Source organism: Suricata suricatta, chromosome X (assembly GCF_006229205.1).
Source record: "Suricata suricatta isolate VVHF042 chromosome X, meerkat_22Aug2017_6uvM2_HiC, whole genome shotgun sequence".
Taxonomy (NCBI): Eukaryota; Metazoa; Chordata; class Mammalia; order Carnivora; family Herpestidae; genus Suricata; species Suricata suricatta.
In genome coordinates this window covers 110,676,609-110,693,716 of record NC_043717.1, presented here as the reverse complement: position 1 = coordinate 110,693,716, position 17,108 = coordinate 110,676,609, and the positions used below count along the sequence as shown (strand labels likewise).

The following is a 17,108-nucleotide window of genomic DNA, read 5'->3' as shown; positions in this document are numbered from 1 at the left end:
TAAGGGTACATGTGCTCCTATGCATCAGCACTTCTGTGTCCCCTGGGTAAATCCCAAGCAGGGCTATTGCTGGGTCATAGGGGAGTTCTATCGATAGTTTTTTGAGGAAACTCCACACTGTTTTCCAGAGCGGCTGCACCAGTTTACATTCCCACCAACAGTGCAGGAGGGTGCCCGTTTCTCCACATCTTCACCAGCATCTATAGTCTCTTGATTTGTTCATTTTGGCCACTCTGACTGGTGTGAGGTGGTATCTCAGTGTGGTTTTGATTTGTATTTCCCTGATGCTGAGTGATGCTGAACATCATTTCATGTGCCTGTTGGCCATCTGGATGTCCTCTTTGGAGAAGTGTCTGTTCATGTCTTCTGCCCATTTCTTCACTGGATTATTCATTTTTTGGGGGTATGGAGTTTGGTGCGTTCCTTGTAGAGTTTGGATACTAGCCCTTTATCTGATATGCCATTTGCCACTGTCTTTTCCCATTCTGTCAGTTGCCTATTAGTTTTTTTCATTGTTTCCTTTGCAGTGCAGAAGCTTTTTATCTTGATGAGGTGGCAATAGTCCGTGTTTGTTTTTGATTCCCTTGCCTTTGGGGATGTGTCCAGTAGGAAATTGCTTCAATTGAGGTCAAGGAGGCTATTTCCTGCTTTCTCCTCTAGGGTTTTAATGGTTTCCTGTCTCACATTCAGGTCCTTCAGCCATTTTGAGTTTATTTTTGTGTATGGTGTAAGAAAGTGGCCTAGTTTCAATCTTCTGCATGTTGTTATCCAGCTCTCCGAGCACCATCTGCTAAAGAGGCAGTCTTTTTTCCATCGGATACTCATTCTTGCTTTGTCAAAAATTAATTGGCTGTACATTTGTGGGTCCAGTTCTGGGTTCTCTATTCTATTCAACTGGTCTATGTGTCTGTTTTTGTGCCAATACCATACTGTCTTGATGATGACAGCTTTGTAGTAGAGGCGAAAGTCTGGGATTGTGATGCCTCCCATTTTGGTTTTCTTCTTCACTATGACTTTGGCTATTCGGGGTTTTTTGTGGTTCCATACAAATTTTAAGATCATTTGTTTTAGCTTTGAAAAGAATGCTGGTGCAGTTTTGATGGGGATTGCATTGAATGTGTAGATTGCTTTGGGTAGTAATGACATTTTAACATTGTTTATTCTTCCAATCCATGAGCATGGAATGTTTTTCCATTTCTTTGTGTCTTCCTCAATTTCTTTCATAAGCTTTCTATAGTTTTCATCATATAGGTCTTTTACATCTTTGGTTAGGTTTATTCCTAGGTATTTTATGGTTTTTCGTGCAATTGTGAATGGGATCAGTTTCTTGATTTCTCTTTATGTTGCTGCATTTTTGGTGTATAAAAATGCAACCAATTTCTGTACATTGACTTTGTATCCCGCAACTTTGCTGAATTCACGGATCAGTTCTAGAAGGCTTCTGGTGGAGTCAATCGGGTTTTCCATGTAGAGTATTATGTCATCTGCGAAAAGGGAAAGTTTGACTTCATCTTTGATGATTCTGATGCCTTTTATTTAGTTTTGTTGTCTTATTGCTGACGCTAGGACTTCTAGCACTACGTTAAACAACAGTGGTGAGAATGTACATCCCTGTCGTGTTTCTGATCTCAGGAGGAAAGCTCTCAGTTTTTCCCCATTGAGGATATTAGATGTGGGCTTTTCATAAATTGCTTTAGAAATGTTTAAGTAAGTTCCTTCTATCCTGACTTTCTTGAGGGTTTTTATTAAGAAGGATGTTGTATTTTGTCAAATGCTTTTTCTGCATCTATTGACAGGATCATACGGTTTTTATCTTTTCTTTTGTTAATGTGATGTATTTGTAAATATTGAACCAGCCCTGTAGCCCAGGAATGAATCCCCCTTGATCATGATAGATAATTCTTTTTATGTGCTGCTGAGTTCAATGTACTAGTATCTTGTTGAGTATTTTTGCATCTGTATTCATTAAGGTATTGGCCTGTAGTTCTCTTTTTTCGTTGGGTCTCTGTCTAGTTTAGGTGATATTTGCTTTGTAGAATGTGTTCGGAGGTTTTCCTTCCATTTCTATTTTTTGGAGTAACTTGAGAAGGATGGGTGTTAACCCTGCTTTAAACATCTGGTAGAATTCCCCTGGGAATCCATCCGGCCCTGGGCTTTTATTCGTTGGGAGATTTTTTTATAACTGATTCGATTTCTTCACTGCTTATGGGTCTGTTCAGATTTTCTATCTCTTCTCATTTGAATTTTGGTAGTGCATGTGTGTTTTGGAATTTGTCCATTTTTTCTAGATTGTCCAGTTTGTTGACATACATTTTTTCATAGTAACCTCTAGTGATTGCTTGTATTTCTAAGGGGTTGGTTGTAATAGATCCATTTTCATTCATGATTTTGTCTGTTTGGGTGTTCTCTCTTGTCTTTCTGAGGAGCCTTACTAGAGGTTTATCAATTTTGTTTATTTTTTCAAAAAACCAACTCTTGGTTTCATTGATTTTTTCAACTGCTTCTTTGGAGTCTATATTGCTTATTTCTGCCCTGATCTTTAGTATTTCTCTTCTTCTGCTGGGTTTGGGGTGCTCTTGCTGCTCCCTTTCTAGTTTCCTTAGGTGCTCTGATAGATTTTGAGTTTGCACTTTTTCTAGTTTGTTGAAATAGGCCTGGATTGCAATAAACTTTCCTCTTAGGACTGCCTTTGCTGCATCCGAGAGAGTTTGGATTGTTGTATTTTTCATCTTCATTTGTTTCCATATATTTTTTAATTTCCTCTCTAATTGCCTGATTCGCCCAATCATTCTTCAGTAGGGTGGTTTTTAACCTCCACATACTTGGAGGTTTTCCAGACTTCTTCTTGTGGTTGATTTTGAGTTTCATATAATTGTGATCTGAAATCATGCATGGTATGATCTCAATTCGTTTGTATTTATGGAGGGCTGTTTTATGACCTGGTATGTGATCAGTCTTGGATAATGTGCCATGTACACTCGAGAAGAAAGTGAATTCCCTAGCTTCAGGATGCAGAGTTATAAATATATCTATTAATTCCATCTGTTCCAGTGTGTCATTCAGGTCCACTCTTTCTCTAGTGATTTTCTGTCTGGTTGACCTATCCATTGCTGTCAGTGGAATATTAAAGTCCCCTGCAATTAGCACATTCTTATCGATAAGATTGTTTCTGTTTGTGATTAGTTGTTTTATGTATTTGGGTGCTCTCGAATTCGGCGCATAGATGTTTATAATTGTTAGCTCTTCCTGATGGAGAGACCCTGTAATTCTTATGTAATGTCCTTCTTCATCTTTTGTTACTGCCTTTACTTTAAAGTCCAGTTTATCCGATATAAGTATGGCCACTCCAGCTTTCTTTTTTTTTTCTAGTTGCTTTTTTTAAAAATAGTTTATTGTCAAATTGGTTTCCATATAACACCCAGTGCTCTTCCCCACAGGTGCCCTCCTCTACTAACACCACTCCCTTCCTCCTCCCCTTCCCCCTTCAACACTCGGTTCATTTCTTTTGGCATTCAGTCACATGGTAGATTTTTCTCCATCCCCTTCCTTTCAATCTGAAGGTGTCTTCAGGTCTAAGGTGAGTCTCTTGTAGACAGAAATAGATGGATTTTGATTTTTTATTCATTCTGCTACCCTGTGTCATTTGACTGGAGTATTTAGTCCATTTACATTCAGTGTTATTATTGAAAAATGTGGGTTTAGATTCCATGTGTTGTCTGTAGAGTTCATGTTTGTATTGATGTCTCTGGTGTCTTATATTCCTTGCTACATTTCTCTCATAGCGTCCCTCTTAGGATTTCTTGTCGGGCTGGTTTGGTGGTGATGAATTCTCTCAACTTTTGTTTATTTGGGAAGACCTTTATCTCTCCTTCTATTTTGAGTGACAGGCTCGCTGGAAAAAGAATTCGTGGCTGCATATTTTTCCTGTTCATCACATTGAAGATTTCCTGCCATTCCTTTCTGGCCTGCCAAGTTTCAGTAGATAGGTCTGTAACCACTCTGATAGGTTTCCCTTTGTATGTTAGGGCCCTTTTATCCCTAGCTGCTTTCAGAAGTCTCATTTTATCTTTATATTTTGCCAGTTTCAATATGGTATGTCATGCCAAAGGTTGGTTCAGGTTATGTCTTAGGGAAGTTTGGTATGTGTCTTGAATTTCAATTTCTTTCTCTTTCCCCATATTGGAGAAATTTTCATTTATAATTTGATCCAGCATCCCTTCAGGACCTCTTTCTCTTTCTTCCTCTTCAGGAACTCCTGTGATAAGGATATTGTTTCATTTGATTGTATCACTCAGGTCTCGAATTCTCCTTTCGTGCTCCTGTATCAGTTTCTCTCTCTTTTTCTAGGTTTCCTCTTTTGCTATAACTGTGTCTTCTAATTCACCTATTCTCTCTGCTTCTTCAATCCTTGCATTGGCAGCCTCCATTTTATTATTCACCTCATTTATAGCCTTTTTTAACTCGTCACAGGTATTTTGAAGGTTCCTAGTCTTTGTATCCATATCTTCTCTGAAGGCCTCTATGCTTTTTTCAAGCCAGTGATTAATTTTAAGATAATTGATCTAAATTCTTGCTCATGTTCTTGCTTATGTTATGTCTGTTTCGAGCAGTCCTGTCACTGTGATTTCTTCCCGGAATTTCTTTAGAGGAGAGTTCTTTCCTTTCATAATTTTGGCTAGCGCTCTGTCTCTTGTCAGTTTTAAAAGCTCATTCTGCACTGTGCACCTGTTAGTATTGCTCTATTAAAAGAGGCTCTTTGACTGTCCAGGGTCTGTCGTTTCAGGAGATGTTCTTTTAATGGTATCTGTGAGTTTCTCTTCTGCCTGTAATTAATATATTTTCTTACTCAGTGATATTTGGGACTTTCCACTATGTGTGCTTTGGGCTGTTTCTTGAGATACCCCTGAAAAGGAAGACAGACAATCACTCAGGGAACACAAGCATGGAAATGCAGTGACAGATCAAGTAAACAAGCAAACCAAATGGGAAAGGATAAAAAGAAGCAGGAAAGAAAAGAGAGGACAGGAAAGGAGAAAAAAAAAGTGGAGGAGGGGGACAGAGATAGCCAAAGATAAAGGACAGTCTCAGAGCATAAAACCTGCGGAGGGGAGAGATAAGAATGAGATAAGGGAAAAAATATCTGGATGGTAAGGGTTGATCTAATCACAGCAGTGCATAAATTTTGGTCTTTCCCAGACTCCAGCGGGGAAAGGGAGAAAAGGAGGAAATAGGAAAAAAGAAAAGAGAAAACGAGGGAAAAATTATAAAAATTAAAAACAATTAGGGAAGAACAAAATTGAAAAAACGTAAAACTAGCACGAAGAGAAGAATCCAGCTCTCCAGCATGGATGGGTGCGGTTCAATGGAAGTATGTCGGGTCTCAGGCCTGGTGTCTGAGGCCCCGCCTTAGTGGATGCAGGGAGAAGAATGGTGCCGCCTCAAGCCGCTCTCAGACCCTGCATTGCCAGCCACTCTCTTGAGTCCAAACTTCCCGTGCCACGGGCGGGTGGAATTGTTTCAGTTTTCTAAGTTCTGCCAGGCCTTCAAATCCTAGTGCACGCACTTTAATGCTTCCACCACCATTAAAATGCTCTCCAGTAGCCGGGCGGCTCTCTGGCTGGGACTGCACAGGGAACTGGGGAGCTGGCTCTTCCCTGGCTCCACCTGAGGTCGAAGGGCTGCTGGGCCCGCGGGCGAACCACCCCGCTGAGGGGGACGGATTCCTCTCCCCAGGCCCAGAGGCTGCACATGAAAGCTTGTCTCTCCACCGCTGGCTGAGGGCTCCCCCCTCCAGAGATCACGCCATGAGCCTCTCAGCCTCGCCTTCTCTTCCCCTTGGCTCTGCGCCTCCCCCAACGGCGGGTTCGCGCGCCGCCTTCCAGGGTTCTGCACCGCCCTGCACGTGTTATGCCCAGATCGCAATATCCCTAAATGACAAGAGACCACCAGGGAGACCGAGTCACGCATGCAAAAGCGAAGGGTGGTTTTATTACGGCTTAGGCGCGCCGGGCCTACTTTCGGGCTCACAGACTTCACCAGCGCAGTGGATCCGTGCTGAGAGCCCCAAACAAGGGCTGTGCAGGGTTTTTATGGGCTTGGGAAGGGAAAGTTACAAGAGGGAGTTACAAGAGATTGTGACATATGTATAGCAATCCAGTCACAGTCAGATGATGGTATTGACAACAGTTTCAGATATACATATTATTTACAACAGTTACTTTTGGCGGCACCCAATCACAATATTTGAGGTATATTTGAAATTACCCAATTACAGAGTGAGCCCAAGCAAGGTGTATCCTGAGAAGGGGAAGATGTCCTGATTGGTTGCCCTTCATGTAAATGAGAGATGTTGGCTTGGGCCAATTAGGAGTCATCTGCCATGCAAATTTTTGGTTTTCAAAGTGGACCAACCCGAGGTGGGATTACCTTTCTGAATATGCAATTTTGGGCCCCCAGAGCGGACCAACCCGAGGTGGGATTACCTTTCTGAATATGCAATTTTGGGCCCCCAGAGCGGACCAACCCGAGGTGGGATTACCTTTCTGAATATGCAATTTTTAGCATCCAGAGCGGACCAATGAGAGGTGAGACTCTGTTCTGTGTTCTCTGAGGCTTCCTGAAGCCTGTCCTTGAGTCTGTGCGGTTCGCGGGCTGCCCTCCGCAGTTCTGCGCCGCCCCGCAGGCGGGTTCGCGCACCGCCTTGCACAGTGCTGTGCGCCTCTGTACACAGGGCTCTGTGGCCACTGCCAGTCTCTGGGCACTCGCTCCCCCGGCTCTGCGTTGGGCAGGCGCTCCCTCCCCCAGAGTCTCTGTCCCAGTTCGCTCTCACTCAGACACCCTGAGGCTGCTACCGAGAAGGGGTCTGTGAAGGGGTCAGTGTGCGTACCTCCGTTCTTGGAGATCAGAAAGTTGTGGCTTTTAATTCTTCTCAGTTTGATGGCTGTGGGCGGGCGGAGGTAACAGTGTTCGCTACTTCTCCGCCATCTTGCCGCCACCTTGAATTCTTTTTTAAAATGTGTATTTATTTTCTCTGCAGGTGACGTTCAAAAACCAGGCCTCCCGTCCATACTCCTTCTATTCTAGCCTGATTTCTTATGAGGAAGATGAGAGGCAAGGAGTGGAACCTAGAAAAAAGTTTGTCAGTCCTAACGAAACCAGGGTTTACTTTTGGAAAGTGCAGCATCATATGGCACCCACTAAAGATGAGTTCGACTGCAAGGCTTGGGCGTATTTTTCGGACGTTGATCTGGTAAGCAAGTGCGCATGTGCCGGCCACTTACTGGCTTAAAAGGAAGGGACTTTGTGTTATCTGCCAAGAATCTTGGTATTTGTCCTAAACTTAATGGGAATCTTTACGTAGGGGAGATGCCATCATATTTGTGTCTGAGAACTATTACTCTAGAACCTACTAAGGAGGATGACTTGTGCAGTGGGAAGATGAAGAGGGGGCTGGAGGGGCGTCAAGGTGGATAAGAGGCCCAGGTGGGGGAACTGACATTCACAGGACCACTGACTTCTTTCTCAGGAAAAAGACATGCACTCGGGCTTGATCGGACCCCTTCTGATCTGCCGCAGTAACACGCTGAGCCCCGCCCACGGGAGACAAGTGACGGTGCAGGAGTTTGCTCTGTTCTTCACTATTTTTGATGAGACTAAGAGCTGGTACTTCACGGAAAACATGGAAAGGAACTGTAGAGCCCCCTGCCAGATCCAGAAGGAGGATCCCGCTTTTAAAGAGAAGTACCGCTTCCACGGTAATACATCCCACAGCGAAATATTACCCCGTGTGACGCTACAACAAATGAGCCGTGAGCCTGACGCTTGTGCAGTGTATGTATGGGAGTGCAACCCTCACAGGAATCAATACTTCTTACTGGAGTAGAGAGAGAGAAACTTCTAGAAAAGGTTTTTTTTAAGTTACTTTAATGTTTATTTTTGAGGGAGAGAGACAGAGACAGAAACAGAGAAAGACCACAAGCAGGGGAGGGGCAGAGAGAGAGGGAGACACAGGATCTGAACAGGCTCCAGGCTCTGAGCTGTCACCACAGAGGCAGATGCGGAGCTCGAACCCGCAAACCGCAAGATCGTGACCTGAACTGATGTCGGACGTTTCACTGACTGAGCCCCTAGAATAGACTTTAACAGCCTTCTCCATGTTCTTCTCCAGCCATCAACGGCTATGTGATGGACACGCTGCCCGGCTTGGTCATGGCTCAGGATCAAACGGTCCGATGGTACATCCTCAGCATGGGGAGCAATGAGAACATCCATTCCATTCACTTCAGCGGGCAGGTGTTCACTGTACGGAAAAGAGAGGAATACAGGATGGCAGTGTACAACCTGTACCCAGGTACGCGCTCCTTTGGCTCTCTTTCTGCCTATGGTTCCGCTCGCGTGGTCCGGTCACCGGGGAAGCAATCCACGAACAAAGCACTCCCCCATCTCAACTAACTTACCTTTTCAGGTCACTTTATGCTAGAGAGACATAGTAAATAACTTAGCAAATGAGCATGATAATTTCAGATACAGACAGTGTGCTCTAAGGGGCATAGAACAGAATCCAGGAGTAACTAATGCGGCGGCCCTTCCTGGGGAAAGGAGACGATTTTCCTGTCTGAGGCCCTACACAGCACTAGCGCTTATCTGCAGAGTGACTCATTGATGTCTCGAAGCAGTATATCAATTAGCCAGTGCTCACAATGTTGGTCAAGTTCAGTCATGGGCATGAACCTCCCCTGGTTTTGCGTAAAACTTCCAAACTGTTCAATGACTTTTCTGCTCACTATTTATTTTAAGTTGATTTATTTCTGAGAGAAAGGGCACAAGCAGGGGAAGGGAAGAGAGAGAGGGAGAGAGAATCCCAAGCACAGAGCCCACTGTGGGGCTTAATTTCATGAACTCTGAGATTGTGACCGGACCTGAAATCCAGAGGTGGACATCACTGACTGAGCCACCAGAGCACCTCTCTGCTCGCTCTTGAGGAATAAACAGTCCCGCAGTCACTTTACATCACAAACGTAGTTCAAGTCCAAAGCTGCCGTGTGCGCTCCAAGGTACCTACATTGGGAAGGAGAGGCACGGTTGAGTCCTTTCTTCCTCTACTTATGTTTATGGTGTGTCCCCCAGCCCCCCAGCCCTGGCTGCTGCCTTGAACCCCAGCACAGAAGGGGTACACTTACACCTGGCACCTTTATCCGAGGTAGTCACTTGTCACTCATTCCTCAGCCCCCAGCGCTCACCTCTAGCTTCTTGCTGCAGGGATTACTTTGGCCCTGAAGGCTGCCTGGAACAGGGACCAGGTCTATGAGGACCTTGCCATGACATCCCTGTCCCAGGAGGTCACATGTAGCCAATGGGAAAGAAACCTTGGCCTGGAAAACTGCGAGGGTGCAGGGGCTTTCCCCTGTGGGCACGACAAAGCCTGCCGGCACCCTTTGTGCCCGGCTTCCCTGCGGGGGGGGCGGGCCGGACTCACTTTGGGCGGGAGAACTGACTCCGAACTTGGTCACTATTCTGCAGAGACCAGTGGATCTCCCACCCGTTGTTTTTTTTTTTTACTAGAAGAAATCATTTTTGTTCCTCTCATTTTTGATAGGTGTTTTTGAGACGGTGGAAATGCTGCCATCCAAAGTCGGGATTTGGCGGATAGAATGCCTGATCGGCCAGCACCTGCAGGCTGGCATGAGCTCGCTCTTCCTGGTGTACAGCCCAAGTGAGTGGTGCTGCGCCCGGAGGCCCCGTGAGGCGGGGAATGGGGAGGCGAGGAGGGGGAGGGGGAGGGAGGGAGGATCTCAAGCAGGTCATGATCTGAGCCCAAACCCGAGTCCTTCTACCTCGGATGCTTGCCTTTGTCAGGCTCAGTTTGCAAACCTGAAATTCAGACTGCTCCTCAGAAAAGGGCAGATATGCTTGAAGCTTTGATCATTTTGAACCTGAAGCTCTAAATATTTAACAAACTGGTGCTAAAAAAAAAAATCTTCATTTTCACAACTTGGTGAAGCTCCAGGAACAATTTTGGAAACTTAATTTTGGTTCAGTTACCAAAGATAACATACAAATATCACCCCAAGAGTTTGCAACTCCCCCCGCCCGGGGCGGTTCCAGCTTCCGGAGTGAAGTAGGAGAGACGGAGGGTGTGATAAAATACCGGGTACAGTTCTTGGCACAGTGGGAACAGTAAAAGTGTGACCCTTTGTTGGTGGTGTCCAGTTTTCCCTGACTCGCTTCTGCGAAGCTGCACTTGCTGCGCGTGTAGCCGTTGTGTCCTTCTGCTTTGATTTCAGAGTGTCAGATCCCACTGGGGATGGCTTCTGGACGCATTCAAGATTTCCAGATCACAGCTTCAGGACAGTATGGTAAATGTCATTTTTTGGTCTCCAAGAACTGGGCTGATTAGATAGATCTTTTTTACTTCTGTTGGAGAGATTCAGATAACCCATCCATCTCCATGCTTCTGTTGGTTCTGCTCTATAAATGCCTCTTTTTCTTCTTTTTTTAAAGTGTGGACTCTTTATTTTATTTTGAAATGTTTATTTTTGAGACACAGAGAGGGAGAGAGAGAGAGAGACAGAGAGCACGCGAGCGAGCGGGGGAGGGGTGGAGAGAGAGGGACACACAGAATCTGAAGCAGGTTCCAGGCTCTGAGCTGCCAGCACAGAGTCTGACATGGGACTCGAACTCACAAACCATGAGATCATGACCTGAGCTGAAGTCAGATGCTTAACCAACTGAGCCACCCAGATGCCCCTATGATTTATTTTTATTTTTCATTTTCTAACAGTTCTACCAGGAGCAAACATTGTGTAATAGAGAAATCATAATATTATCTTGTAGTGCTGGTAACATATTCCAGTGTCAGCTAAGTAGAGCTACTAACAATAAAGAAAATCATTCAGTTCAGAAAATAAGATACCACTATGTTTTATGCCTTTGTCTTCTCCACAGCTAGCTGTAACCTTTCTCAAGAGAACAATTTTATTCCTAAGTGTCTAGGACCGATCCAGCTGAATGTAATCTCTCTCCCCTTTCTTGGCAAAGGACAATGGGCCCCAAAGCTGGCCAGACTTCACTATTCCGGATCAGTCAACGCCTGGAGCACCAAAGACCCCATTTCCTGGATCAAGGTTAGAAAGCGCCTCATGTCCAGGCGTGTTGTGGGTTCCTCTTGCAAGCTCAAAACATTATACAGCTGCTTTATGCCCGAGTCGCTGTCCTCAAACTCCAAGTGACAGACCAGGGAAGAACAGAGTGGCTTAGGATTTGTGCAAAGACAATGAGGAATAATGATTCGAGAATGGAATCGAGTACGCTGATACGTGAGTCCGATCTGGGACCCGCAGTGGGAGCTGGTGACGAACGGCATCCTTAGGGTTACTCAGTTTCTTTTCAAATGGTGAAGTCTTTCAGGTCTGCTCACCTTCCCATGTCCTGGAGAGCAGCACTGCCAAATAGAAATACACTTCGAACCCCAAATGCAACCGCATGTGTCAGTTCACATTTCCTGGTAGCCACATTTAAAAAGAAACATGTGGAATTCATTTTAATAACGTATGTGATCCAACATAGCGAGGAATGCTACCAAGCGACCACATGCTCAGTCGGGACTCAGAGCCTTCAAGGGCACACATCTGGGAACCCACGGGTCCGGCCCTACTGCACGTGCCAACCCAGCCCTCTGCCGAACCACAAGCGTAGCTTCCTTCTAGAGCCCACCCAGGGAAAGGGGGAAAACGCGACTGCTTCCGGCTTCGTTTTCAACCCTCGAACAAGCCTGCACCGCCAGCACTTACAGCCCGAAGCGGGAGCGCACACGCCTCCTGCCGCCTCTGCCCATGGCCGTCCTCGGGCCTGCACACGGGCTTCTTTCCTCTTCTGAGTGGACGGGCGCCATTCCCCTGCATGCCTGTCTCTTGCCTGCAGGACTGCCGTCTGCTCCTCTGTGTTCTTGAGGTTAAAATCACAATTAGGGATGGGCGGGGGGAGAGAGAAACTGCTCACCAGGGAGCAGCGGGCTGGAGCACATCTGTCACTGTGCCAGCAGCTCATCTGTTTTCGTGTGCGTTGTGGGCGCGACCAGTTGCGACTTGGTCTGAACTGATGCTCACGATTCCCAAGTGTGTCTGTTTCTTTGTGAGGTGGCTAAAGCACGTGCTGTCAGCCTCCATTTCCATGCTTGTCACTTTCAACCCGACATGCATCCCTGGGTGGTGGACACCATCATCCATTTGGGTGCCCTGGATCTGGTGTTCCAGTTACTTATTTATTGGGACAGTATTCTCATTTCCAGTTGGGAATTTCTATCTCCCTTGCTGGATATGAGCCCCCGAGACCAGTAAGTAGAGTGCCTTTTCCATGCCCAGCCAGGAGCCGGAGTGATCCACCACAGCTCATTTCCACTTAGATCGGTCCATTCTTTCCGTTCGCCACGCTTCTGTCTCCCAAAGGTTGTCTTGCTCTTCTGCGCTTCACATAATTTACTGACTTGATTGGTAAGCTTTTTTGTACTTTAGCAAATTCATGATCAAAATATTTGAGATACACAGGCCCTCCTTACTGGGTGCTTTATTGTTTTCTCCCCACCCAATGTTTAGTTTTGAAGGAGAGAGAGAGAGACAGACAGAGACAGAATGCGAACAGGGGAGAGACACAGAGAGAGGGAGACCCAGAATCCAAAGCAGCTCCAGACTCTGAGCTGTCAGCACAGAGCCCGACGCGGGGCTCGAACCCACCAACCGCAAGATCATGACCTGAGCCGAAGTCAGAGGCTTAACTGACTGAGCCCCCAGGCGCCCCTCCTTACTGGGTGCTTTAAACAAATCAAGCCAGTAAATTCTTACCACACCTGTCATCATCCTCATTTCAGCTAAGAAAGCTCGAGCAAAGTTAAATAACTTGCCCCAAGTCACAACCAATCAGTAGTTGACCAGAAACTGAAACCCTGATAGTTGGGCTCCAGAGGCCTAATTTGTAATCATTATGCTATACTGTTTCTCAAATGCTCCCTTCAGGTTGATAAACATCTGTTAACCGCTTATGGTAATTGCACCTCAAATCCACCTAATTGTATTACCATCCAATCTGCATTAAATCACCTCATTCTGAAAGTGTTCTTTTGTGCCATCTGTTCTGCTGAAGCCCAGATACATATTTTCTTGATCTGATGACTTTATAAAATAAACACCCCAGAGAAATTTAAAAAAAAAGTGATGTTCACTTACTAAACAAAGAAAGAAATGGTTCTGGGGAGCCAAGCCAGCAGTGAGAGCTGTGTCGCTGCGCGTTTGTATTTGTGCGCCGGGTGACTCACCGCCTGGCTTGCTTCTCGAACACACTCAGATACACGGCCGGGCACGCAGGTGAAAACAGTGACTCTGCAAATGAGATTCCAGTTATACTGGAGAAGGGGCATGAGAGGTGAGGTCGATGAGGCTGGCGGGGCCCAGTCTACACCGGGTACAGAGGCAGCTTACAGCTACTTGATGCTACAGATCCATAAAAACATCTGTATAACATGTAGTCTGTTTCTGCAACTCAAATGTACATTCCGTTAGGGCAGAGCTTTTGGTTTCTTGTTCCCTGCTCGATTCCCAGCACCTAGAATGGTGCTTAGCACAGAACAAGTGCTAAAACCCTCTGCGAATGGATGGGTGGAAAGACGGGTGGAACTTACTAAAGGAGACAGTTACGAAATGAAGCTCAAGTGTCATTACCAGACCAATTGGAGTGTGCCAGGCACCTGTGAGAAATGATGTTGGACCTGCTTGTTAGGGCAGTGACTGATGCCACAATCCCTTCTAATGCTTCGTGGCCCGTGCTCTCTTCCTTAAGAACCAATCATTCCTACTGAAGAAACAAAACAGATGAAAATAGTGGAAAGGAAGGAAAAAGAAGAAAAACAGAGAGGGAGGCAAACCAGAAGAGACTCTTAAACACAGACAACACTGAGGGCTGCTGGGGAGCCGGGGATGGGGGGATGGGCCTGATGGGAGACGGGGGTGTCATGTATAAGAGGCCAATAGTACACTATATACTAACTTGGATTTACATAAAATTTAAAAATATATATTAAAAAATAAGCATTATCATTCAAACATCTATTCAGTTCCAATAAATTCCTTTAGAAACAAACAGAAAGAACCAACCATTCCGTACCAGTCTGCCATTATTCACTCATTCATTCTAAAGCATGTCCTATGCATCAGTGTTACACCGGATGTCAGGTTCACTTCTGGGGCTAGAGAGAATATAAAAGCTAACATTTAGGGGTGCCTGGGCGGCTCAGTTGGTAAAGCTTCCAATTCTTTTGTTTTTAAGTTTGTTTATCTTGAGAGAAAGAGAGAGAGACAAAGAGAGCACAGGCTGGGAAGGGGTAGAGTGAGAAAGGGAGAGAGAGAATCCCAAACAGATTCTGCACTGTCAGCGTGGAGCCTGACACAGGTCTCAAACTCATGAACTGCTAGATCATGACCTGAACCCAAACCAAGAGTTGGTCACTGAACTGACTGAGCCACCCTGGTGTCCCCCCACCCTATTTTTTAGATGTTTATTTATTTTTGAGACAGAAACAAACAGAGTGTGAGCAGGGGAGGGGCAGAAAGAGAGGGAGATATAGAATCGGAAGCAGGCTCCAGGCTCTGACCTGTCCGCACAGAGCCCGATGTGGGGCTTGAACTCACAAACCGTGAGATCATGACCTGAGCCGAAGTCGGACATCAACCGACCGAACCACCCAGGCGTCCCTGAGCTTCTGATTCTCGATTTCAGGTCAGGTCATGATCTCATGATTCATGGGATTGAGCCCTGCATCTGCCAGCACGGACCTGCCTGGGGTTCTCTCTTCTCTCTGCTGCCACACCCTCCCTCAAAATAAATAAGTAAACTTAAAAACATAAAAATAAAATAAAAGCTACCATTTATTAAGTGTTTAGTATGTGCCAGGCACTGGCCTCAGGATGTCACATGTATTAACCCCTTAATCCTTTGGTAAACCTTTGTGATAAACACCATTATTATTTCCACTCTACATATCAAGAAACTTAGACACAGACAGGTTAGGTGACGGAGACAGGTTCACTGCCTTAAGGATCGCAGTCTAACAATGAAGACGTATAAGCAAAGAAATCATGCAACACACACACACATATATGTATGCAATATACACTCCCATGAAGTTTTATATACAAAGTGAAACAGAAGTCTCGGGAAAGGAGTACTAAGCGTGCCTGGGCGAGTCAGGGAAGGCTAACCAGGAGAAATCATTGCTGAGGGAACGCTTCAAGGAGGGACCGTGGTCTGGCACTGAGACAGATGTTGGGATGGAGACTGGTCTGGGGAAAGAGGAGGAAATCGGCTTGAATGAGGCTGAGGCTGAGGCAAAGCAGTAGGTTATGTGGGTCCATAAGTGCAGCACGAAGGATGCGTGTGCAGGAAGTGGGGCTCCCCGATTTGGAAGCGGTGTGTTTCGTCAGGAAGTAGGCTGATGCGCACTTTCCTTCTGGTTCCCGTCGTTTATCCGCCCGCTCCACACGCCCCCACACTGCCGCCTTGCCACCTGTTTCACTGCACGTCCAAGGGGATGCTGGGCATATCTGTGTTGATGTAGATTCTTCTTAAGCCAGTAATGAATTTCAGAAGGTGGCACATACGTTGACAATAAGGTGTTGTGTTAATTGGCAGGTGGATCTGTTGACACCAACGATCATTCACAGCATCATGACCCAGGGCGCCCGTCAGAAGTTGTCCAGCCTCTACGTCTCTCAGTTCATCATCATGTATAGTCTTGATGGAAACAAGTGGCAGAGTTATCGAGGGAATTCCACTGGGACCTTAACGGTATGTGATTAGTTGTTTTAAGAGAATGCGTGAATCATGTAAAGAGCTTTTGACAGGTTTCAGATATGGGACAAACACTCCTAGCTTCTACAAACTTAACTCCAAAAGAGATTTTTCCACGTTCGGGCAATAGGAGTGATTATGGGCGTCTGGATAAAAACATACTAGCATCAAAGGTCTCCAAGATAATAGAAATAAAGAGGTATGTTGTTGACAGGAACCTGTGATTCGGGACTGAGTGGATTGATGACATTATGACTTTGCTTATGGGCATTCTAAGTGCGAGACGATAGGAGGCCGTCAGTGGGACGTCCAGCAGGCAGTAGCTTGAAGACTTGAGTTTATGGGGGCAACACGCTAATGGAGGTGACAATCTGTGTCCTCCACATAAAGGGATGGGAGAAACCTTGGGAAGTGATCACAAGACCCTTGTCTTCAGGTCCCCTGATGAATCATCCACAGGTGCCGCCGTTCTCTTTGGCATTCCTCCCCCATGTCTTCAGTGATACTGCCGTTCCTACAGCCTGATGGCCGCCACCGCCCCCTTCACCTACCGTGTTACATCCTTGACTAGTCTTCTCCTGTTTCTAGTCTCTTCTCTGATAAGAGCTGCATATCATTTTTTGAGACATTTTATCATGCCCCCTGTCTAAAATCTTTCCTTGTTTCTCTCTTGCCTTCAGAATGCAGTTCAAAATCCTCAAATGGCCCCGAGCAAGATAACTCCTGTTTTCCCCTTTAGATCTGTTTTCCTGCTTCTCTATCCGACTTCTTGTTCTGTGAGCCTGACCTGTATGGGATACATGAACGGGCTACCTAATCATCTAGATTTTGGAAGCACTGGCAAGAGATCAAAGGAAGGAAGGAGAGTTACATCAGGACATTTATTCTTAGGGCCCCTGGCTGGCTCAGTTGTTAAAGCACGTGGCTCTTGATCTTGGGGTTGTGAGTTTGAGCCCCATGGTGGGTGCACAGTTTACTTAATTAAAAAAAAAACTATATATAAAGGATATATGTCCTGGTACTGTCCTTTTAGAGGATTTGGCCGTATTTCTACCTGAAGCTCGCTGCTCCCTTCACAGTGGCTTTCTTCTCTCCCTGGTCCGGTTACTGTCACTGAGTAGCAAACAACCCCAAAACTTAATGATATAAAAAAAACCATTTGTTCAGAGATTCTATGGGTCAGGACGTTTAGCAGGGTATTTTAGCAATGTCATTAAGTAAGCTCACATCTAAAGGATTCGATCTGATGAAATTCTGGAAAATTTGCTAAAAAG

The 17,108-nt window shown here is 45.7% G+C and overlaps 1 protein-coding gene and 1 long non-coding RNA gene across 9 annotated transcripts in view; one reads left to right on the top strand and one right to left on the bottom strand.

Annotated features, from left to right (window-relative positions):
* Positions 1-17,108, top strand: part of F8 (coagulation factor VIII) — a 128,234-nt gene that overhangs the window by 82,713 nt on the left and 28,413 nt on the right. For 7 of the 8 annotated variants that reach the window (XM_029929514.1, XM_029929515.1, XM_029929516.1 and 4 more), the window contains exons 16-22: positions 7,037-7,249; positions 7,526-7,754; positions 8,168-8,350; positions 9,596-9,712; positions 10,284-10,355; positions 11,038-11,123; positions 15,676-15,831. In XM_029929514.1, coding sequence (XP_029785374.1) covers positions 7,037-7,249; positions 7,526-7,754; positions 8,168-8,350; positions 9,596-9,712; positions 10,284-10,355; positions 11,038-11,123; positions 15,676-15,831 — 1,056 coding nt within the window. Of the gene's footprint in view, positions 1-7,036; positions 7,250-7,525; positions 7,755-7,778; positions 7,831-8,167; positions 8,351-9,595; positions 9,713-10,283; positions 10,356-11,037; positions 11,124-15,675; positions 15,832-17,108 lie in introns of those variants that run through there. The other variant, XM_029929521.1, reaches the window with a different exon arrangement.
* LOC115283277 overlaps positions 8,058-17,108 on the bottom strand; it is an 11,408-nt gene continuing 2,357 nt past the window's right edge. The window contains exons 2-3 of the long non-coding RNA XR_003904981.1: positions 8,919-9,057; positions 8,058-8,299 (exon numbers count right to left, since the gene is read on the bottom strand). This is a non-coding gene — a long non-coding RNA (uncharacterized LOC115283277). The remainder of the gene's footprint in view (positions 8,300-8,918; positions 9,058-17,108) is intronic.